The 24,814-nt window shown below is 37.0% G+C and overlaps 3 protein-coding genes and 1 non-coding gene across 12 annotated transcripts; 2 read left to right on the forward strand and 2 right to left on the reverse strand.

Moving 5' to 3' along the window:
* Nucleotides 1-527: 527 nt before the first annotated feature.
* On the reverse strand, nucleotides 528-3,596 carry LOC103851742 (ethylene-responsive transcription factor ERF016). The gene has a single exon (XM_033284618.1). The coding sequence runs from the start codon at nucleotides 1,385-1,387 to the stop codon at nucleotides 938-940; it is 450 nt and encodes a 149-aa protein (XP_033140509.1). The 5' UTR covers nucleotides 1,388-3,596; the 3' UTR covers nucleotides 528-937.
* A 2,662-nt stretch (nucleotides 3,597-6,258) lies between these two features.
* On the forward strand, nucleotides 6,259-6,331 carry TRNAA-UGC. The gene has a single exon. It is a non-coding gene; the product is annotated as a tRNA-Ala (tRNA).
* Nucleotides 6,332-6,766: 435 nt separating this feature from the next.
* Nucleotides 6,767-14,780, reverse strand: LOC103851415 (ELL-associated factor 1). The gene is made up of 3 exons (XM_009128269.3): nucleotides 14,258-14,780; nucleotides 7,609-8,026; nucleotides 6,767-7,057 (listed from the first exon to the last, which is right to left on the reverse strand). The coding sequence occupies exons 1-3, from the start codon at nucleotides 14,676-14,678 to the stop codon at nucleotides 7,006-7,008; spliced, it is 891 nt and encodes a 296-aa protein (XP_009126517.1). The 5' UTR covers nucleotides 14,679-14,780; the 3' UTR covers nucleotides 6,767-7,005.
* On the forward strand, nucleotides 8,020-15,039 carry LOC103851413. 9 transcript variants are annotated; one of them, XR_629771.3, is made up of 5 exons: nucleotides 8,020-8,639; nucleotides 8,936-8,993; nucleotides 10,171-12,955; nucleotides 13,252-13,309; nucleotides 13,980-14,205. XR_629771.3 is itself a non-coding variant. In XM_033285149.1 (5 exons), exons 3-4 carry the CDS (start codon nucleotides 10,171-10,173, stop codon nucleotides 13,266-13,268), a joined length of 1,395 nt encoding a protein of 464 aa, XP_033141040.1. In that variant the 5' UTR covers nucleotides 8,020-8,639; nucleotides 8,936-8,993; the 3' UTR covers nucleotides 13,269-13,309; nucleotides 14,780-15,039. The 9 variants fall into 9 exon arrangements, 4 of the variants coding, with proteins under 4 accessions (XP_033141040.1, XP_033141039.1, XP_033141037.1 ...); XM_033285149.1 differs by lacking the exon at nucleotides 13,980-14,205 and adding an exon at nucleotides 14,780-15,039 and having other exon boundaries at nucleotides 10,171-11,548; XM_033285148.1 differs by having other exon boundaries at nucleotides 10,171-11,548.
* Nucleotides 15,040-24,814: the final 9,775 nt, after the last annotated feature.

Consider the following 24,814-nt stretch of genomic DNA (forward strand, 5'->3'; position numbering starts at 1 on the left):
CACTGACTATGCTATCGAACTTGGCTGGGAGAGAGATGAGTATCTTTTGTATGAGTTGAACATCTGACTTCTGTTCACCATGATAAGTTAATTGATTTGCCAATTCAACTATCTTATCTGTGAAGACCTTAATGTCTTCATTCTCATACATCTTCAGATTCTCATACTCCCTTCGCAATGTTTGAAGTTTAATCAAACGAACTTGAGGAGAGCCTTCATACTCCTCCTTCAATGCATCCCACGCCTCTTTGGATGTTGATGCTGCTGCAATCCGTGAGAATATATGATCCGATACAGCAGTTTGCAAGATTTGCAAAGCCAATGTATCGTTCATCATCGCTTCTTCTCTAAGCGATCTTGCCCTTGCTGTTTCAGGGGTTTCATCCACTTGTGCTGGTGGGGCTGCTACGCCTTCTTCAACCACAGACCATAACTTCCTGGTCTTGAGAATGGTTGTCATCTTGATGCTCCAGAAGTCGTACTTCTCTCCATCAAATATGGGGATTACTTGATTCTTCATCGTTTCGAATGATTCCGAAATCGTATGACAAAATCCTCTAGCCTCCTTTTCTCCACGCCAAGTGTTTCTCTTACTAGTGCTTTTTTCTTTGTCCTCTCAAACGTAAAGCTCTGATACCATGTTAATCTTTTACCAACCGCTTGTGTTACACAATGATCACAGTGTGTTACACACGAGTTCGAGAGAAAGAATAAGATAGACGTTTCAGACTTATAAACTTTTCTGAAAATACTTTTGTATTATTGAGATTCGGTTGATATGTTTACAACAGATGATTGATCTTTATATAGAGATCGAATCAATACAAGTATAAGAGACACAACTCTTTATACTAAAGGACACAACTTGAAGAGTTACAACTCTTTGTGTAATAACATAAATAACTAACTTATGTAAATGTATCAAGGAGAGATTAGATTATAGTTTAACATTATCCTCGTGGTTGTTGTTATCTTCCCCAACTTGACCTGACGTCGGCCCACCACTACCACCACTAATATCCCCACGTGCCGAAATTCCTCCCCCATCCTCCGTCTTATCTCCACGTGGTGACGCCGGAGGCTGTTGTTGTTGCTGCTGCTGCGGTGGTAACACTTCCTCGCAGGCGAAACGGCTGGCTACGACCTGAATCTGCTGCGGCGTCAAAGAACGTCCGCCAGGTATCTCCGGTGGATTGTCCGGGAAGTTGAAACGCGCACCGGGGCCACGTAGACAATAAAGAGCCGCGTCGAAAGCACGCGCCGCCTTCTCAGCGGTGTCGAAAGAGCCTAGCCAGATCCTCTCGCGGCTGTTTGGGAGACGAATCTCAGCAACCCATTTGCCCCACTTCCTCTTCCTTACACCTGTGTACTTGGGTGATGCATCCATATCTATAAACCAAATGCAAAGGTTTGGATAAGTGTGTTGTGTATATAACTAATTTGGTTATTAGGGTTTCTTTGTATATTTTATTCAGCTATTGTTTGGACTTTGGAGTTGAAAGTTATAGTAAGAATGGCGGCTTGTTAGTGTATTTATATGTGTGGGTGTGTGTTAAGTAGAGTGTAAGAATAGAAGAAGAAGAAGAAGAAGAAGGTCTCAGGTTGTATGCGCGTTGATAAGAAGATGATTACGTGGTACGCGCTGATGAAGAAGGTAGTCATGTTTATTCTTTTACACACGTGCCGCCGTAATTCCTCGTTTCACAAGCTTATACTAACTTTTTCTTTCACTAACCAACAAAATTAGGGCTTTAATCATTCCTATCCATAATTTTAGTAGTATATGAGAGAGCATGTGAAATTAGAATGTGAAACTTTATTGAATTTATAGTGTCTTTTTTCATTTGCAATGCTATTTAAAAAGATTTGTAAGAGAAATCTTAATCTGAGAAACAAAAATACAGTCAAAATGAAATCACAATATAAAAACTTAAGATGGAAAATAACCTTCCTAATTTTAAAAAACTAATCCATTGCCGTTGTATTATTCGAGCTCTTTATCATGAAAAATGAGTTAATTTTCCCTTTTAGTACACAATCTATGTTGTGGATGTCAATTACTGTATGTATATGTTACAGATATGCATCTGTTTTCTATTCAGCTTTGCTTACTTTACTTCAGTTTGAACTAATTTTTTAAAAGTCTCACCTGTGATATATAAGTCAATCGACACGTGTTATATTCGAAACAAGTGATCTCGAGGGAGGCAGCCACCGTATGATTTTTTCCTTTTAGTTGGTTGAAACTTTGCATCGAAAAATGTGATTAAGACAGCCATATATAATGGTATAATAGACATGTAACTATTTTTACATGAAAATTCACGAGCATTGGCATTACTTAAAATTGACAAAGCTGATGTGTTAGTGGGATTTGGCTAAGATGAATAATTCAGAAGAGCCTCAAAGAGAGACCTTCAATTCCAAACCACAGAAATTGTAATTTAATTGGATTCGAAATGGTGCTATTTTGTTAGTATATATACTTTATTCCCGTGTTACTTTGTTAGTATATACTTTATTTCCCAACCCTCTTCTACATACGCTAGACCAGAAGAAAGTGCAAGGCATACAGATTTTAAGTGGATGGGTCGGTACATTTTCAAGTCCTTTTTGCCATTTATAAAGTACTTATATTCACTTCTCTATATTTATATTGATAGATATGTTTGGTCAACATCATATCATCGTATTGTGTCACGTTTGAAGAAAGCTACACTTGTGAAGTAGTTTGGGTTCTTCCCTATTATCTGCGCTGAATCTAAATATTTCAAATCAGTCATCCCACATGGGAACGGTTTAAATATATAAACCATAAAGTAATATATATATTATTTTTTTGCAAACGCATAAAGTAATATATTTTTATCAAACAGATAATATTTTAAGCTGTTTTTTTTCTTTTTGCTAGAAATGGGTTATATTATTTTGAAAGTGTTAATGTGGATCTTAACACATACACCAACATGGAATGTGACAAAATATTAAATATCGGATAGTTAGATTATACTCATTACAAAAACGAAGTTAACGAAAAATAACTACGGTTTCGAAAGTCCAAAATCAAGTACTCGTTTTTAATTCTATTTTTAGACTTTTAAATATTTATTTTAGATGGACATTTTGAAATGATATACTACATTCTAGAAGACTAAAACTTATACTATTGTTATATCATCCTCGAGTACTTACGCCTTCTTGACAAATAAGGATTTGTCTTTTGTCAAAAAATCATTTCTGCATGGTCCCAGATTTAAAAGATCAATATAAAGAAAAATGAAATAAAATGATCAGTTCGTTTCACTGTTATGAGATCCGTGATGATGTTCGTTTTGTAGGTTCTTAATTTTTTTTTTTTTACTAAACTGTAAATGTCTTTGCAAAGAATGATGGTTTGTAGGGGTGTTCAATCCGGATATCGGTTCGGTTTCGGTTCGGTTTTTTTCGGTTTTCGGTATTTCGGTTAGTAAAATATGACTACCATTCTAAATCCATATTTACTTCGGTTCGGTTCGGTTTATATACCGTCGGTTTTCGGTTTATTCGGTTTTATACCAAAAAAACATAATTATTTTGTTTGAGATCATATTATATGAATTTTAGAGTCATATTCTCAACACAATCATTTATTAAAAATATATTACATGTTCAAATAAATGAACAAAAAAGTAAAAATGCTTCTACCATCAAATAAAATAATCAAATCTATAACTAAAATCAAAATTTGAAATTTTAAAAATAAAAATATGAAATAAAACAAAAACATGAAAGAAAAGTTTTTTCACTCTTCTATATTTAGTGTTCATTAAAGTCATGCTTTTTCAATTGAAAATTTTCCATTAATTATTGTCCCTCAAATTTATAATCTTCATATTAATTTAGTAAAGACTAAAATAAAGCAAAAATATCAAAAAAAGACTTAGAAAATAAGATGTCTAAATTGCGATGTATTGTTATTTAGTTATATTTCAAGTGTTTTACAAATCAAGGTTTTTTATTACTATAAAATTATGGTAATAGTTATTAACACAAATTTAAATTATGTAACAAATAGATTTTCATGTATTGTTATAAAATAGATACATATTTACATGTTTCTACTTTTAATCGGTTTTATTCGGTTTATTCGGTTTAATCGGTTATATACCAAACCATATCCAAATCCTACGGTTTTTATAAAATTATATCCATTCGGTTTATATGGTATATACCAAAACCAAACCATATTATCTATGTCGGTTCGGTTCGGTTCGGTACGGTTTTACCATATTGAACAGCCCTAATGGTTTGGTTACATGTTAAAGCAATCCAGTCTACTTTTCAGTCATTTTGAAATTGTATAGGTGCACAAAAGTTTTTAAAAAACCCCTAAATTACAAAGAGATATGTTCAATCCTAACCAAACAATGGAAGCTTGAACATAATAGCAAACTAGGACCAAGACTAACAATTTAATATCCTCCTCCCAAGCACTTTTCATATTAATGGAGCAACCAGAAACAATAAGAGTAAAGCCATAAGAGATGTTTAGTCACATCTCACGAAGGTTGCTCCAAGCAGGCATAGACGATGACGGCTGGCTCCCATTCCGGAGCTCTGCTGAAAGAGGGCGCTGGCCAACAAAGTTCAAGCTTGCTCGATGTTTGCAAACATAAAGATCCGGCCTCGACGCCGTTTAAAAATGAAATACTGGCTACAGTCAAGCGCAGACGGTTGATCTGATCCCTATCCCGCTACACGACACAATGGGTACAACAACGACTTCAAGACACACATAAGCTAGAACCAGAGCATAGAAGGATGAAATAGACGAAAGAAAAAGTGTATATACTCCTTCAAAGTAGATAGAAGAAGCCTCAGCCTTGAAGCAGGTGACATTGTAATTAAGGGTTGTCCTCAAAACCCAAGTGAACAACATCGGCATCAAGAAAGAGTTACCAAGCTAAAACCAGAGACCATCATGGTTTTTCTCTTTCGAACTAAGGAAATAGAGGTCCTCGGTGATTTGCCTAATAACCACCTTTGACTCAGAGACTGAGAGGAGAAGCTCTACAAACAAACTCTGAAACAAACTGATAGTGGAGACCAACTGGGAAGAGCAGCAAGACTGGAGAGTGGAGACTGTAGTGACACGTCAGAGTTTCCAGCAGGTCTCGAATCTCAAATCTGACCAGAACGAGCGCAGTCAGAGGTTTAGGTGAGTTCCAAGGACTCTCAAGAATCGTCATTCTCATTTCTTTTTGACAGAGTTCTATAGAAACCAAAGACACCTCTGATTTTTGAAAGTTTTGGAGAGCTAGAGAATCCAAAAATATCACGCAAAGAAGAGAGACAAGAAGACAACAACTTGGGGTTGAGGCGACGAATAAAGAAAGGATGGATGCGAAGAGTACCGCACTACAAGCTTACCATCGAGCTCCTCCACAAGATCTGCAACAATTTGACGGCGACGCTAGGATTTTCTGAAGGTTGGAGAGAGACTCTAGAAAGAATTCTCTCTCTCTCTTGGTTCTTAAAAATACATTTCTCGGACACTGACATAACTCAAATGAAAGACATCAAGACAAAACAACTCAAAACCACGAGTGTATACGTTATGATTAAATACATCAATGAAGACAAATGATGTTTAAGTTTTTTTTTTTGTGTGTAAATGTTAAGATGATGTTTAAGTTATATGACAGTCATTACCGCTCTGAACCAAGGAACAACGAATCCACGGTTACAAAGTTACAAAGTTACATAAAATAACACCATTATTAGGAAATGGTAAGACTGTCTAAGAGACATGTTTACTTTAATTAGGTTCACTTTTAGTAAGAGAGATAATTTAGCTAGAAACTTAATAGTTTAAAATCTTGTATGGTATTTGTATGATATATATCCTATTTTCCTGCAGACTCTTGTAAAGATTAACAAGTTTTAAATTAAAATTTTGGCCTAAAAACATCAAGAAAAACAATTCAGAACCATGAGTCCAAACAAATATTTAAGAATTATTTATTATAAAACAGAGATAGAAGAAACGCATAAAACTAAATGGGCTTTATTGAGACCATATAGGATACAACCACACGAAGAAGAGACCAAGCAAACACCGCACTCTCAGCCTTTTGTGGTCGTCGCCGTCGCCCAGCTTTCTCCTCTCCGCCGTATAGTCTAAGGTATTAATCTCTCTATTAATGAGTTTGCACATTTTCTTTCACGCGTGGAATGTGAAACTCAATATTTCTTGATGTAAGTAAACGTTAACAAGATGGGGATGTAGCTCAAATGGTAGAGCGCTCGCTTTGCATGCGAGAGGCACGGGGTTCGATCCCCCGCATCTCCATTTTATGTTTCTTTTTAAAAGGTAGTCATCGTGATTTTTTACTGCACTTGCTATTCTGTATCTTGGGAAGCGATTCAGTTTTTTCTTGCCTCTTGGAAGAAACTTACGAAGGGGCGAAGTTGATTGATACTTTGGAAAGAGAAATTGCTGAGGTTTATAGGTTACAGAGGAAGGAAGAGAGATGTTAAGAGTTATAGCGATGCTTGGGAAATGGAAGAGAAAGAGAGAGAGAGAGAGAATTGTTCGATAGTGGTGGTTCGGGATATGACGATTTGAGGGTTGGATTTGAGAAATATGACGATAATATGATATCAGATGGACATAGATGAAGTGAATGATGCATATGAAGAGTATAGCAAAGTTTAGACAAAAGTCTTCTCTGTGATCTCTACCTAGCTGAAGTGTAACAAACTAATATAAACATTTAAGTTCTAATACAAGTTTTTGACAACAAAAGGTAGTAGGAATATTAATTTCATTCATGTGACTGTTACCAAACCGATAATTTCTTTCCGGAGGCTTGTTATTCTTAAAGATTCAAAATGTTCTTAATTATGTCTCCAAACAAAAAAAAATCAGAAAGAAAACAAATAGATAAGAAATAAGAAAAGAACCAAAAAGAGTTGATTCCATCATGTCTGAAAAAAAGAAAACAGTAATCAATCTTTTGTGGTTCAAGCAAGCCAGTCGTCTCCGTCCATGCCTTCAATTTCTCCAATTTCCATACTGTATGATAATATCATACATTCAAATGTTACCACAAAGTTCAAAAATAATACAAGTAATGATTGTGTTACAGAAAAAAAAAGAGCAATGATAAGACAACAATCTTAACAAAGTAAAATAACACAACCATCTTAAAAAATGAAATAACACAACAATTATTTTATTGGGATGACGTCAAGACCGTTTTGGGACAGTTCAGGAAAATGGGGTAAGGATAGTGTTTTATAGATGTCGGCAATATTATCATTGGACCAAAAAAACAAAACGGGACAGCTTCAGATCATGCGATAAACCGATGTGTATCCTTCTCATTCCACAAATTTCACTCGTCTTCTTCATACTTTTAATCAAACAGTCTAATTAATGACCAAGAAGAAATTTAAAAAAAAAAACAAGAAAAGACAAAAGGGTTCTGTGTTGTCTGAACTCAAATTACTGAAGTTTATGCAGAACCGCCGGTGATTCCGGAAGAACAACACCGATCTAAATACTGAAACGTTTTTAATATTTAATTAATTGAGCTTAAAATAAGATGAATAGAAATTAATTACCAGGTTAGTGGAGGATTGTGAGAGGAGGAGTAATGAGTGAGATTGTATGGATGATGAAACAATTCTTCATCAGTTGGATTCAACCACGAAGGAAACTCCATGACGTCACTGAACTTTGGGAAGACGTCATCTTCGGCTACTGCGACTTCTTCTTCCGTCTTTATTACATCCGGCTCCACCGTCTTCATCATAAGCTCTGACCACCAAGCTGACGTCGCCACGTTGTTCTCCGCTTCCATCAGCTGATTTGGCGGTTGATGAGGAAAATAATCGGATGTGGCGGCGAAGGTGGGAAGGGGTGGTGAAGGGGAGGAGTAGATGTGCCGATTCGTCGTAGGAAACATCGATGAGGATGATGAAGATGAACTAGACGATGATGATGAAGAAGATGATGACGATGAGGTTTGGATGAAGTCGTTGTAACGATCCGAATTTCGATCTCGGAACTCGTTAGCCGGCTAAGACCCAAGCAATACATCAAGACTAAAATGTTTGTTTATAAATACCTCATTTTTCACATTGTTTTCTCCACCTGCATCAAAAAGAAATCAGAAAAGTTAGAGAGAAGAAGAAGTGAAAAAGAGAGAGAGTGAGAGAAAAAAAAGATAGGAACCACTGCATGCTGCCACCAGGAGTCCTCGCCGGAGCCACCGCACGCCAGGACATCGTCAAGCTCGTCATCACCATCAACCTCAGCTGAGAATCGTCGGAAACCGCCGCCTCTTAAGCTTTGTTTTCGTCCGTTCAGTATATCGGCCATATCTTCTTAACCGTTGAGAATCTCGCGCATGCAGAGCCACCATCGTGTTCCTCTCGTCGAGACGAAGCCGTAGCCACCGACCACGCCGCAATCGGAGTCCGGACGAAGCCGCTAGAGCCTCCGGAAGTTTCGCCTCTGTGCGCGCGTGAGTTATACGCGCCGCCGCCGGAAATCGTCTCTGCCGCCAGACCACCGCCTCACCACCACCGGAACGCCGTCGCTGTCGCCGTGCTCCGCCTTCTGTCACCGCCGTCGTCCGCCGTCACCACCGGTAAGCCATCGCCGTCGCCGTCGGTGACCGTCGCCGGTGACTCGCCGACGACTCGCCAACTCGGCTGAGTCGACCCGGTGAGTCAACTCGGTTGACTCGGTTAACCGCTGGTTTGACTGGTTTGACCGGTTTGGTTTCGGTTAGGGTAAACCGGTCGGTTAGGACAAATTGATTTCTGGTCAAGGGTTGACCGGATTGACCTTTGACCATCGAATTGACTTTTCCATAAACCTTGACCAGACCCGTTTTAAACCGTTCGAAAGGTGTTCTGACTCGATTTTTCGCCCTGATTTCAGATTTGGAGTCTATTTGAGCATCTGGAGTTCATAGATACCACATTTCCCTATTGCTAAGGTGAGGGCTACTCCGTTAAATCCCGAGCTAGTTTAGTACTACCATTATGGAAAGTTTAGTTTCGAAACATGATCCGTCTCTGTGAATCGAGTCTGTTTGAGAGTCTTGCTTGTTCATTATTGATATTGATTGTTAACCGGAATTAGGATAATAGAGGATTCAACGATTGTGTGAAATGATTGATGCTAAGAACTGCTATATATATGTATATACATAGTTATGAGTAGGGATTATGTGATGAGGGCGTGAGTTCAGAGATGTCTGAGCTTCGACGCTACGGTATGGTATGGGCGTGAGTTCAGAGACGTTTGAGCTTCGACGCTACTGTTTGGGGCGTGGTGCAGAGACGTTTGCATTTGACGCTACGATGGGCGGGGGTACAGAGACAGACTGTACTAGCGACGCTTCGAGTATATGTATATATCCTTATGAGGAGATGCGTGGTGCATAGAGTAGCTATGTACTATAAGCGCATGAGTTGTAACGGCTAGTCCTCTAGCCGCATATTGATTGTTCTGTGGGGTGTAATAGGCACCGTGTTTGTTTCATGCTAGAGCTATGCCTACATTTTAGTAGTGCTATGAACTCAGTCTGTGGTTTGCGGTTTAGCATCCCATACCTCGCTGGGCAACTCCCCTGTTGCTCACCCCTCCTTCTTTTCCCCTTTCAGGTGAGACCGACGAGCAGGAGTGATTATCGGACCGGTGCTATTGGGCTTTTGGGCTTCTATCGCTTTTATCGTTATCGGGCTTTTAGGCCTTTGGCTTTTATCGTTTATGTTATTTCCTATTTCAGACTTATACCGTTATCTATATTTCGGATGTTATTTTATATTATGGATTTCCAGCGTGGACGTTGACTTTTATATTTATAAATAGAGATTTCAGAAACTATTATTTATCGCATCATTTTTATTATTATTTCGAAAGTGACGGGTGTCACAGTTTTGGTATCAGAGCGGGGTTCCGTCCCGGCTCCGACCCGGGATGGCGATTTTGGAGACCTGGTTTTATTCGGTTTTATTCGATTTTAACAGTTTTAGACGATTTCAAAATATTTTTGGGGATTTGGGAATTTTGAAAATGAAAATAAATAGCACCTTTCCGTTCGATATCACTTCTCCTTAAATGTTGGTATCAAAAGTTGAGCGTAAGTTAACATTTCGCTTTCCTTTCAGATGCCGCCAAGGAGAAGAACCACCCGTGCCCAGACCACCAGAGCTGTTAGAGACGATGTAGATGAGCATGAGCAGCCCGCAGTTCCGCCACCCGCGGCTCCACCAGTTGATCAGGATGCATTGAGACAGATGGTTCAGGATGCCGCTAGACAGGCCGCTCAGGAGGCACTTCAGCAGATTGCCCAGGAGGCAGCCAGGCAGGCCGCTCAGGAGGCTGCCCGAGTAGCTGCTCAGGAGGTTGCTCGTCAGATGGCTGCAGTTCAGGCTCCTCAGGTTCAGGTGCAGCAGGGTCCACAGATTCAGGTTCAGCAAGTTCCACCGGTTCAGGTCCAGCAGGATCAGCAGATTCCCGCTCAGCATGATCATCAGGATCCCGTTCAGCAGGTTCCCCTTCCTCAGGTTCCACTGCAGCACGGACCAGCTCAGCAGTTTGCTCATGGTGTTCAGGATCTACCACCACCACCACCGCGACCTCATGTTTACCCGGTTTATGATGAGAGGTTCTACAGGCTGACGCGTCAGATGAGGAACATGGATATGGAGCATTTTAGTGGGACAGTGGATGCTGTAGCTGCACATGATTGGAAGTTAGCCTTGCAGCGGAAGCTGGAGATTATTGAATGTCCACCAGAGTTGTCGCTCAGATTGACTATGCAGTACCTTCGTGGAGATGCTCTTATATGGTGGGAGGGAATACGATTGAGTCACCTTGGGCCAGAGAGGCTTACCTTCGCAGACTTCATCCGAGAGTTCGATAGGAAATACTTTCCGAAGGAAGCTATGGATAGGAAGAAATGCGAGTTCGAGCATGTAAGCCAGGGTGAGATGTCTATCAGGGAGTATGAGGTTGTGTTTAATCAACTTCGCAGATTTGCTGGAGAGGGCATTTTAGAGGAAGACCTGATGAGGAAATTTTTGAATGGGATGCGAGTGGAGATTCGCAACAGGTGCCGTGTCGTCACTTATCACAGATTGGGAGATTTGGTGGAGAAGGCTGCCGAGCAGGAGGCAGGTTTGGCAGAGGAGCAGAAGTACTCCAAGGCAGTTCAGCCTAAGTTTGGAGGGACTTCAGAGGCACAGCAGAGGACATGGGACAAACCGAGCATACAGTGCTTTTACTGTGGAAAGATGGGACATAAGAGTAGGGTTTGTCGGAGTAGGCTATTTGATGCTCAGGTTGCGCCACCAGTCAGACAGATTGCAGCACCAGCAGCACCAGCAGCGGCACATGTCTGCTTTGGCTGTGGTCATCCAGGTCACTTCATCAGAGATTGCCCGAGGAGGGGCAATGCGGCACTTCCACCACCACCGAAGCGTCTAGCCATCGCTCCACGTGCGTTTGCGGTTGGAGATCCCCATGGAGCTGAGCCGATAGCGGGTATGTGTTCTTAACATACTTGCTTGTGTTAATATTTGTGGTTTTGTGGTTATCTTGTATAGTTCGAGATTAGTGAATCTCGTGTATGATTGGTTGTGGTTGGTGTGAGTTACCTCACACCTTATTTGACTTAAGAGCTTTTTATAGTTTTGTGAGTTCGCGTTTGGTTAAGTTTTAGTTTTTTTTTGGGGGATCTTCTAACCGAAATATAAGCAGATTCAGATTGTTGTTATGGAGAGCTTGGGAACGATCAAGATTCATCGCGATATACCTGTTATCATTTGAGTATTATGATGGTATCGTCGAGGTTTTTATGGTGGGTCTAGTCGTACACCACTTTGTTGGACCAAAGTGGGGGAGAGACGTGAGATGGAATCAGCAATGATTCAAGAGACGGTAGAGCAAATGGAAATGCTCGAAGCTTAGGTTAGGAAGCCCATGACCGTCAGAAGAGTTACGTGGATAAGCGCCGTAAGGATTTGGATTTTGAAGTTGGCGACCTAATAAATCTGAAGGAGGATGTTTCAAGAAGAATCAAAGACTCGGAATCTAAAGAAGCTTAACCAAAATATATGGGAACATATCTCTTTATTGGTCAGCAAGTGAAATCAGTCTAGGGAGTGGTGACCATGTATCTAGTGACCATGTTGGTCAAGGTTCGTTGGGAGGAATAGGATTCAAGAGGAGACCTGAGCCGAGCAAGGATTATTATTCGAGGTTTTGTTACGATGACATTGGACATGTCAGATTATAACTTGAATTCGGGGACGAATTCCTTATAAGTGGGGGAGAATTGTAACGATCCGAATTTCGATCTCGGAACTCGTTAGCCGGCTAAGACCCAAGCAATACATCAAGACTAAAATGTTTGTTTATAAATACCTCATTTTTCACATTGTTTTCTCCACCTGCATCAAAAAGAAATCAGAAAAGTTAGAGAGAAGAAGAAGTGAAAAAGAGAGAGAGTGAGAGAAAAAAAAGATAGGAACCACTGCATGCTGCCACCAGGAGTCCTCGCCGGAGCCACCGCACGCCAGGACATCGTCAAGCTCGTCATCACCATCAACCTCAGCTGAGAATCGTCGGAAACCGCCGCCTCTTAAGCTTTGTTTTCGTCCGTTCAGTATATCGGCCATATCTTCTTAACCGTTGAGAATCTCGCGCATGCAGAGCCACCATCGTGTTCCTCTCGTCGAGACGAAGCCGTAGCCACCGACCACGCCGCAATCGGAGTCCGGACGAAGCCGCTAGAGCCTCCGGAAGTTTCGCCTCTGTGCGCGCGTGAGTTATACGCGCCGCCGCCGGAAATCGTCTCTGCCGCCAGACCACCGCCTCACCACCACCGGAACGCCGTCGCTGTCGCCGTGCTCCGCCTTCTGTCACCGCCGTCGTCCGCCGTCACCACCGGTAAGCCATCGCCGTCGCCGTCGGTGACCGTCGCCGGTGACTCGCCGACGACTCGCCAACTCGGCTGAGTCGACCCGGTGAGTCAACTCGGTTGACTCGGTTAACCGCTGGTTTGACTGGTTTGACCGGTTTGGTTTCGGTTAGGGTAAACCGGTCGGTTAGGACAAATTGATTTCTGGTCAAGGGTTGACCGGATTGACCTTTGACCATCGAATTGACTTTTCCATAAACCTTGACCAGACCCGTTTTAAACCGTTCGAAAGGTGTTCTGACTCGATTTTTCGCCCTGATTTCAGATTTGGAGTCTATTTGAGCATCTGGAGTTCATAGATACCACATTTCCCTATTGCTAAGGTGAGGGCTACTCCGTTAAATCCCGAGCTAGTTTAGTACTACCATTATGGAAAGTTTAGTTTCGAAACATGATCCGTCTCTGTGAATCGAGTCTGTTTGAGAGTCTTGCTTGTTCATTATTGATATTGATTGTTAACCGGAATTAGGATAATAGAGGATTCAACGATTGTGTGAAATGATTGATGCTAAGAACTGCTATATATATGTATATACATAGTTATGAGTAGGGATTATGTGATGAGGGCGTGAGTTCAGAGATGTCTGAGCTTCGACGCTACGGTATGGTATGGGCGTGAGTTCAGAGACGTTTGAGCTTCGACGCTACTGTTTGGGGCGTGGTGCAGAGACGTTTGCATTTGACGCTACGATGGGCGGGGGTACAGAGACAGACTGTACTAGCGACGCTTCGAGTATATGTATATATCCTTATGAGGAGATGCGTGGTGCATAGAGTAGCTATGTACTATAAGCGCATGAGTTGTAACGGCTAGTCCTCTAGCCGCATATTGATTGTTCTGTGGGGTGTAATAGGCACCGTGTTTGTTTCATGCTAGAGCTATGCCTACATTTTAGTAGTGCTATGAACTCAGTCTGTGGTTTGCGGTTTAGCATCCCATACCTCGCTGGGCAACTCCCCTGTTGCTCACCCCTCCTTCTTTTCCCCTTTCAGGTGAGACCGACGAGCAGGAGTGATTATCGGACCGGTGCTATTGGGCTTTTGGGCTTCTATCGCTTTTATCGTTATCGGGCTTTTAGGCCTTTGGCTTTTATCGTTTATGTTATTTCCTATTTCAGACTTATACCGTTATCTATATTTCGGATGTTATTTTATATTATGGATTTCCAGCGTGGACGTTGACTTTTATATTTATAAATAGAGATTTCAGAAACTATTATTTATCGCATCATTTTTATTATTATTTCGAAAGTGACGGGTGTCACAGTCGTCGAAGTTGAGGTTTAGCCCTAACGGTTGATGTGGGAGGAGGAAGTTGAGATGTGGATTCGACCAAGAATATGGATCTGGAGGAGTTGGTGCAGAAAAAGGAATATGCGGTGGAGGTGGCGGTTGAAGCGGTGGAACTCTGGCGGCTTGTCTCATGGAAGCACGGTGTTGTTTTAAGGCGGTGACGATTTCGCGACGAGCTTCGGCCATATTAAGGAGACGCTCTTGGTAAGGACGGCTCGTGTGGAGCCTTCTTCTCACTTGTTTCTTGTGCGTCTGCGTTTGCGTTTGCGTTGGGGTTTTGCTGCTATCTGCGGTTGTGGTGGTTGTAGTCATAGTGGCGGAAGAAGCAAGTTGTTGTTTCGCGAGAGATCGGATGTAAGTAGTAGAGACGCGTGGTTCTTGCTTGTGTGATCTGACCATTATGCTAATATTACTAGGTCATGTTTCTTCTCTTGTATCATTTTTTTTTCTTTCTTTCTCAAGGCTTTGTTTGAGTAATGGTGATTGATGATGATATTAAGTCAGACAAATGTCTCCGGAAAGAAAACAGAAAGAGAGAGGAGAGGTGATGAAGGTGCAGGAAGATGCAAAGGCTCGTGGGGGATATAAATACTCTGCTCTACCCCAATATTGTAGACATCTCAATTTTAATATTTTGTTAAAAATGGAAAATATTAGTAAGAATATGAGTGTCTTTTTTTCTCTCTTTAAGTTGTGTGTTTTCTTCTTCCTATTTTGGCAAACATATATATGTACTATTTTCATTAAACTTTTCCGTAAATTGCTCTTTTTGGATGGTTGCCACTTGGCAGTAATTGACCAAAGTGTCCTGCATTCAACAAAAGTTTTTTTATGTGCAAGTATAAATGGTTGTTTTCTATAAAGTTCTCTCTGCAAAACATGCTAAAGTAAATATATACTAAATTTAGGATAAATAAATGGTAGAAGAGGTAAGTTGTTGGTTTTCTACTAATCTTAGCAAGATGATTTCCAGCAAAACAAAAGGGGCCTTGGCCAAGATGGTTTTGTTTTGGCTGATTCTGGAATCGACAAGAAAAATATGGTTATATATAAAAGTTTGGAGGTTTAAGAAATTTCTCTTACTTGAGAGGGTATTTTGGACATTTATAGAAGAGAATCCATATGATACTAGTCTTCTGTTAAAAGCCTTGTCTTCAAGTACAGTAGGGCCCTATCTACATGAAGATCAACAAATGCTCATTTAAATATTCTTTTCTATCTACTCATATGATGCAAATGGTCTACCGTTCTCTTTTTTCTTATTTGGAAAGTTATATACTTTCATTATTCTGTTTGCTGACAAAAGAGTACCCCGGTATGTTTAAAATGATTGAGACTCACTAAATTTAACAGTTTAAAATTTTAAAAGTAAAATATCGAAAGTAGAAACAAATGAAATCGAATATTTCCACTAGATGGTAATTATATTGTCGATGCGGGGGTTTTGATCAAGATTTTTGTTTTAAGTTCTAACAGTACTACTGTACTAGTAATTATACTATTTTAAAGTCGTCGTTGATTGGTTTATTAATTACTTCTATTTTGTTCGTACGCATTATTGTTCCATACGTACTAACAAAGTAACACCATTATCCCTTAACACAATCCTAATAATTATTTTCCAGTGATGTAGATTATATATATATATATATATATATATATAGTCCATTTACTTTAAACTAGCGAACATCGGAATATTAAGGTTTCATGGCTAACTCCAGGGACCCAGGCTCTTATAAAATTGATATTTTTTTGTTAGAATGGACTAATGGTATATATATTTGAAGCGGGTTTCACACTTTCACTCGACTTTCGACTCGGTCTAAGAATCTGGTTCAAGAGCCAAAAGACTCGATAAGAAGATGTTGGGTCCACCGTCCACGAAGGATGAAATTTATCCCAAACTAAGGATAGTCATAGTCCGCACACGAGAATCAAACCAAAACGTAAAGAAGATTATAGCTTTAAGTGCGACTTTGAAGACATATGAGATTTGATGGGGATCATCGCCATTATGATTCATACCCACACTTATAAAATGATAGTCAAGAAGAACGAAAAGAGACGTTTACACTGAGAGACACTTTGTGTCTTTTGTTAACGCTGAAAGGCACATTATGATATGACACACATTGTTGAGACAGCTGTCTTTTTGGTGGACACAAAAGCCCTTTAAAGACCAAACCAGATATCTTCTCAATTGGAATAAATGAAAAAGGTGCAAAAGTAAAAGTAGTTGTATGGATTTTAGAGTCTCTTTCCTGACCGTCGGATCATTTTTTAAAAGAAAATCTAATGGCTCAGAAGAAGCGTATTGGTTTGGCTCAGAATAAATGTTGTTTTTTAAACGTAACTTGTTGTGGGTTTCGTTTTTCAACGAAGGTGAGAGATAAGGCGAGAAGAGATTAAGAGATAGAACTGGCGAAGGGAGCTTCGTTTCGAGTTCCGTCGCTTCAGAAGTCATGGTCAGTTTGGTTATGGATGTCTTGTTTGTGGTTGTGGTGGTTGGGTTGTGGCTAGAGAGGGTGTGGCTACATGGGTGTTGTGGTTGAAACCATAAAGGTGGGTTGTGGTTAGAGAGGTTGTGGCTACATGGGTGTTGTGGTTGAAACCATGAAGTTGGGTTGTGGTCAGTTTGGCTAAAGTTTCGTGTGTAGGAGATGCCTGTTTTTATTTTTAATATGTGTGGATACGACCGTGGGGATTGTGTGTTTGTGGTTAAAGAAACTTTTTTAGATTTGGGAGTCAGCACAATGGTCGGGGACCCGCAATGGCAATGGCTGGGGATCTGGATTTAGAACCATAATTAGACCTTAGATCTAATACACTCAAAAACCTCAACAATCTCGCTGATATCTTACTTCATGTCAAGAAGTTCTTGCTTTAGTTGGATCAGGTCTTTGTTTTAACCTGGCCTGTTTATCTGCCAAAAGGGCCAACTCTTCGGAGTTTGCTTTGCCAACCCATTTGAAACATGATCTGTAACGAAAGAAGAACCTTTTCCCAGGGCTTTCTTTAGACTTGGAAGTTAGTTGGACCTTGTTGATGTAGAGGAACTAAAAATTTGTATTTGTGGTTAGAAGGGTGCTGTTGTTGATACCACGAAGATGCATGAACTATGTTTTTATACTTGTGGACAGGACGGAGTGTATTTTTTGGTTGTGGGTTAAGGAGTGATTTTTAATTGGTCGTGGATGTTATGTTTGTGGTTCGGTGGTGTATTTAAAATATCATCCACATTGAGGTTGGGTTGTGGTTAGAGAGGCTGTGGCTACGGGGGTGTTGTTTTTGTTACCACGTAGATGGGTTGTGGTTAGACAGGTTGTGGTCAGAGAGGTTGTGGCTAAAGTTATGTTGGTAGGCGATGACGAAATTTTTTTTATACATGTCGATATGATCATGGACGCTTAGCAGTGGTTACAATATAGATGTGGTCATGGACACGTAGTAGTGGTTGGTGAGTGGTGTTTTGTTGCGGGAATCTATCAGTTGCAAAAAACCTTTCGGAGGAGGCGGATATCAACTGCGTTATCTGCAAAGTATTAAACAAAAAGCGAAATTTTAGGGTTTGTTGCGAGCAGACGGAATCAATTAGTTTATATGTGGGAAGAGTGAATCAAGAAGTTTAAGAAGAGGGATCTAACCTTCCATTTGGAGTTTATCTGAGAAACGATAGAACCGCAAAAACCCAGAACTTCGAGGTCGAGACACTGAGTGCGAGATGATGATAACGCGAAACACAGACCCTAATTTGGTGAGGAGAAAAAGCAAATCAAAGAGATGAGGGTTGGGAAGGTGAGATTTGGGTCGAATTTCAGATTGTGATTTTTGGATCTAGAAGATGTCGCTGGCGAAAGGAATTAGGGTTCATAGGTTTTGGAGAAGATTAACAAGAACCGTAAAAATGGAAAGAGATAAGGTAAGATATGGTTTTGTAAAAAGTTAAAAATAAGGAATCGGTTTTCTAGTTTTGAATTGGTTAACAAGATTGGTTAGTTGGGTGAGTTTCTAGTTAACTAAAGATGTGTCTTAGTTGAGGGTTATATTAGTAAACTTAGCATAAGAAAGTGTGTTGTAGTATAATGTGTTCCTGAGTGAAATTGTAAACACAAAATGTGTCTCTGAGCGTAAAAATTTCGAACGAAAAAGAGATCCAAAATTTTACTTATCGAACTTATATATATACTCTCAATATTATTCTTATATTTGTTTAATATTTTACACCCCTCAGATTATCGCAAATGTATCCGTTCATCAAATCAATAATACACATTTTCACCTAAAAGTTATCAGTATATTTTTATAAGCTACTTATTTGATATGTTAGTATAAACCCTAACTCTAATTTTTGAATGGATTTTGAGATTTATAAGTGAATATATTTAAGTAAACTAAAATAAGTTAAATTGAGAAACGTAAGTAAATCGAATACCAGATATGAAAGGAGTGGAAACTAATTAATGTGTTTGAAATCGATTTCGATTTGATGCCGTTAAAGAAAATCTACACATGTACGCAAAATATAGTTTGAGATATATTTGACTAAAAGGAGCCAATTGTCTTTCCTTTTGTGTAAATGCATGATGCATGCAAAATTCACCAATATAGTTTGTTGTACTTTTAGAGATTGGGATTACTTATGACATCACCAGACTATGAGAGAAGGAGAGGCATGGTGAAAATGTGTCTGCAAGCAATAGTGGGGGTGGTGTATACGCAGACAACGTCCAAATTCGAGGTTTCTTTCAAATTCAACTCTTTCTCTTCTCTGTCTCTTTCCTTTCATTGTCAATACTTGTATGATTCAGTACACGGTCCTTTTTAAGAATTCATTCATTTTAATATTTCAATATTATGGTTGGAAAAATTTATAAAATAAATAACTACGTATGGATCACCAATGAAGTCAAATAAAAATAATAATTGGCAACTGTTACCCAATTAGAGATTTGAAAATGTGGAACTATTATTTGTTCTTGTACCATATTGATATATACGTATATAAAGTTTGTGTATTACCCTGAAGAGGAGAGTGAGTGACAGAGGTATGGCAACTGTTACCCAATTTGTTTTCTCCTTTATTTCATCTTTGGCAGAGTTTTTATTTCAGACAACAGTGAGAGTGAAAGTAATTTATGTTCACAACAGTTTTCGCTATTCATATTTCCAATCATTAATCCATTGATTTATTTTGAATCGGTAATGTTATCCTTTAGCCTTTGTCTAATCTAATATCCCCCCTTCACAGTTCAGAGAAATAATTATAGAATTTTTAACCACAATCAAAGTTTCAACTTCTAAGTCATGTTCATTTTTTGTATTTGGTTTGGTATTTAGATATGTCATCTAAATACAACATCTCGACACCTCGATATTGCATTCAAATGAGTTCGTTTTCGTAGTTTGTATTTGTATCTAAATACAACGTTTATATGCTAAGTTATTTTTAAAAGCATTTGAATACTATTGGTTAAAATGACTAAAATATATGATTTATATAATTTAAAATTAATTAATTATTTTATTTTAATCAATATATTTAAATGATACTTGCAATAAAAATAATCATTATATTTAGATAATTTTTGGAAACCCCTGGAAAATATGATTTTACAATTTTGACGGAAAAACTTAATTTTGCAGTTTTGTGAAAAAATTCAGTTTTTTGGTTTTAACAGAAAATCCAAAATTTTCAATTTTGATGGGAAAACCAAATTCTTTGGTTTTGAGGATGGGGAACTCTAATTTTGTGGTTTTGATGAAAAACTTGTTTTACGATTTATGCGAGAAAATATGTTTTTATGGTTTCAACGAGAAACATGTTTTTGCGGTTCTGGCGTAAAACTTGATTTATCGATTTTGTCGGGAAAACCCTAATTTCTATTTTGACGAAATGGGTTTTTGCGATTTTTTCGGAGAAAACTTAGTATCTTATTTTAGCATGAACAACTTAATTTTCGGTTTTGTCAGATGTATCTCATTTTCTTGTTTTGGCTAGAAAACCTGATTTTCTAGTTTGGTGAAAAGATTTGATTTTTTAACTTTAGCGGAAGACATGATCTTTGATTTTGACGAAAAAATCTGATTTTATAATTTTGGTGAAAAAATATTATTGTTAGATATAGCGTGAAAACATGATTTACTATTTTAGCAAAAAACCAATTTATCGTTTTAAATTTTATATATCTAAGAATAAAAGTTATTAATATAAAATAGTTGTTTTTATATTAGATTAAAGAATATTTAAGTTTTTTTGGATTTTTAAAACAAATGGTGCATTCAAACTCTACATGTTTTTTCCATCTCATATATATATATATATATTATAAATTTTGCATTCAGATGCAGCTGGATCTTTGTTCAATAGTGTCGAAACAAAAAAACATCTAAATGTTTATATCCAAATGCAACATCCAACATTAAAAACGAAGATGACCTTAAATTAACAACTAAAAACCAAACCGAAACTAATACATACTCCCTCACCTTTTACTTAGGATTTTAGTTTCAAAAAGTTGTTATTCTCTATTTTGATGTGATTTTTCAAACTCAATTTATATTATACTCCTTAGTCAAACTAATAAATTGTGAATTAAAATTAGTGACATTAAGTTAGTGGTTTATTAAATAAAAGCATATTTGTATACAAATATGCTTCCACCTTATTTACCTGTTTGATTTGTTCACTATTGAGCAAAATGTGTGTTCCATATGTTTAAATTTTAGCTTATCTTAGGGACGGGTAATACCTAAACCTATTGATTTGAAGGAATATACGTTTCTTCAAACTTAAAAAAAAAACTTTTATAAATTTGAATTTTTTTTTCTAATTACTTAAGCTGAAATCTGCGTGAGTGCTATATCTTCAAATACGAGACTGGAGGAGACAAGTTTTGATCCTCTTGGAAAAATCTGGATTTATATTCAGAACAAGGGTGGAGTAGTATCCTGCAAGGTTTTGACGGATTAATGGGAGCAAAGAATATAAGAGCGAGTTAGTCGTTACTACACTCAGAGATAAAGGCTTGAAATGCATGAGAAATCTTAAACAATTCTCGGTTACAATTGCAACGGATTGTTCTCAGTTGGTGAAGATGGTTTTGGAACCAGAGTAGTGACTAGCTTTTACAAGTTATTTAGAAGACATAACAATTTTGAAGAGAAATTTTAACAGCTCAGAGAACATTCGCATACACGGAGGCAGAACTCAAAGGCAGACAGTCTCGCAAGAAATACAAATAAACAATAATTGCTGTTCGTTCATATAGATGCAAAGCTACCAATGTGGTTTGCAAAATCTTCGTGAATCTGGTTATGTCTCTGAAAAAAGAAAGTTTCGGTCCTCTTAACCTAAGAAATTCAGTGATTATATTTATATCATCCGAGACATGTGCCCCCACTTCTCCGACCGACAGGCGTTGGCTCCGCTCTGAGACCACCAATATATGTATCAGGATTCAATCATTTTAGAAAGGTTGTTTAATTATTTTGTTATTGGATCTCGTACGTTATGGATCTAACTCATAAAAAGTTGTAAGTTAAAATAATCAAGGAGTAATACAAATCTTGATTTAGTGGCCAATTATAAAATGAAAATCGAGAATTCGAAAATCAAACTTGCTAGTTCTTGTCATCAACTTTCAAAATTCCACTAACAAAAATGAATTAAATCAAGATGATTAATATGTATCCTTAATAGATTGCCGGTGTACCATGAAAGGAAAAAGAGGACCTACGAACAGGGAACCATCTTAGTCCTACTGTCCTACACAAAAACCCTAACGTTTTATACCTTTTTTGTATACAAATATAGATTCAGTTATGTTTTAATAGATTCAGTTACGTTTTAAAAGATGAAAAAGTACATTGTCATGATCTCCTGATAATATTAATAGATTCAGTTACGTTTTAATTTGGAGCTAAATTCAATAGCATCTTCAATAATCTTGCGTAGTTTCCCACCCCACCCCATTAGGCTATAGTATTAATATGATCTAAAAGCATTATTTTACCTAATACAAAATGTAAAAACAAAAAAACTAGTCTCGTTTTTTTTCTTTTTTTAACATTTGTCTCTCAGTCCCATAATCTTCAGCTGCTTTTCTTTTCAGTTTGGAGATAAACTGGGTTCTCTAATCATGTAATATCGCATGCATGCACATCACATGGGCTTCACTGTATATCATTTAGTTGCCAATTTTGGACCACCCAACTTCATTCATATTTATTCACTTCCAGTTAATTAATATATAGTGTTGTAAACAAATATATTTTACGTTTATATATACATATATCGATATATAACCGTTTTTGGAAAAATATCACTTCTTATTATTTTATTTATGTACATAAGAGAAGTAGACACTTTGTTTGATCTGATTTTTCTGACTTAACATACTACTGTTTTATTTACCCTATATATATACACACACATATAAGTGACCGTATATAAATATGAAAGACTAAATTACTTTATAGAGAAAGTTATATCAATATAGAAAAACTGGTATACGTTCACTCGTGGGCACAAAACGGATATTCAATATCAGTGATTCGCTCCGTTTCAAATGATTATTTATGTTTGACCCGTTTCGATCCAGAGAATTTAGAATATCCATAATTTTGAATATCAGAAATCATTTTATATACAAATATTCACGGATTATTCGATGCGGTCTGTCAATTATATTAAAAATAAAAATAATAATTAAACATTAAAATTAAATAATAAACCTTCATAATATCATAAGAAAATCAAAAATAATAATATCATACTAACATCTTTAATGAAAATTGTAACATAAAACCAAAAAAAAATCAATTTTAACAAGCCTGATTAACAAAACTAATATGTTAAAATTTGCACAAGACAAAAATTTAATTGGATATGCAGTAACTCAAATAATTATGAAAACAACTATAAATAAAAATTAGCAAATTTTTATTATAAACATGTATAGATATCTTGGTTTGTATATACAATTACTTTATATATCTATAAATATACGAATCGAATCGGATGCTTGGATTTAAAAAAATATAATATATGTGATATTATTTGTTTATTACGAATATGACATTTTGCTATTTAATTTGAGTCAAAACTGTATGGATATTTTGAATCGAATGGAAACAAATAACAGATCTGGTTAAATTTAACGGATAATACGCGTAGCTCTAACGTCCGTCAATAATTCTAAACTGGTATATCAGTTATTTCTCAACAACATGATAATTAACTGATCATTTTTATATAAAAAATATAGTTTGAATACTAAGTTTTTTTAAAATGGATTCATTATAGACAATATTTTTAAATACAATAATTTTTTTTTGTAATTATATTTCTATTGAAACAAAACCACAACTATGTTCTAGTTTGGAATTCGGTCTATACACTTTATCTAATATTCCGATAGTAAGTGGTCTCGTTATCCCTTGACATGAATCATCAAAAAACATTCCAAAGTTCAGTTTGATAATATACGGTAGAACATTTATAAATTAATATTCGATAAATTCATAAATTTATCCAGTTTCAGTTTGGACCGGTTCAAAATTTGACACAAATCGATAAAATAATAAGATATTATTTTTTTTAGAAAAATCTATATAAAGACATGATCTCATTAAAATTATAAATTAATAATTTATATGTATACATTTTTTATATAAGTAAGAACCTATCATTATATTGTTTGTTTATTATTCACAATGGAATTATCTTTATATTTTCCTAACACTTAATATATTTTTGATGAGATTTAGTAATAATATAGTAAAACTACATTTAAATTATATGCAATATATATTATATATACCTAATAATATAATAAAATTAATATAAATATCAAATTCCAAAATAATAATTAATATATATACACTAAAATCAAATATTTTTCTTAACTTAAAATAAATATATTTTAAAATAAAAAAAAATCTAAACAAGAAAACTTTGGTAAATTAATATTTCTATAAATTAATAAAATTTCAAAGTTCCAATATTATTAATTTATATAAGTTCAACTGTAGTGAAATTTTGATCAATATATCCACTAGATCAACGGATTAAATATATTAAAAAACTTTATATATAATGTGTTTATTGGAAATCTATTGTTCCGTATTACTCGCCAAGCCCGGTCAAATAAAGCAATGAATTTATAATTTAAAGGCCCTTTCTCGAGTAGGTATTTGGGTGGATTCATCAAACAAAACAATAGACCATCCAAAAAAACAAACGTTAAGTCTCTGAAAATGATGACCAACTCAGTTACTGACGGAAAAGTCATGGTTGAGCCCTAATGCAATTTTAAATATATTTGTGCTCATTTTTTTTTTTGTAGCTGGCTTTCTATATATGTGCTCATTCGTAGTAAAATTTGTTGCGTGATGTTTTGTGTATGATAATTGGTTCTCCATGGTTCTCCAAAAGAAAAAGTTGGTTCTCATATACTTGGATTACACCAAATTTTTTTTTTTTTTATATGTTGGGTGTTTCAAAATTGGTTCATAAAAAGATGTATGGGTGGTTT

Source organism: Brassica rapa, chromosome A02 (assembly GCF_000309985.2).
Source record: "Brassica rapa cultivar Chiifu-401-42 chromosome A02, CAAS_Brap_v3.01, whole genome shotgun sequence".
In the NCBI taxonomy this organism is placed as follows: Eukaryota; Viridiplantae; Streptophyta; class Magnoliopsida; order Brassicales; family Brassicaceae; genus Brassica; species Brassica rapa.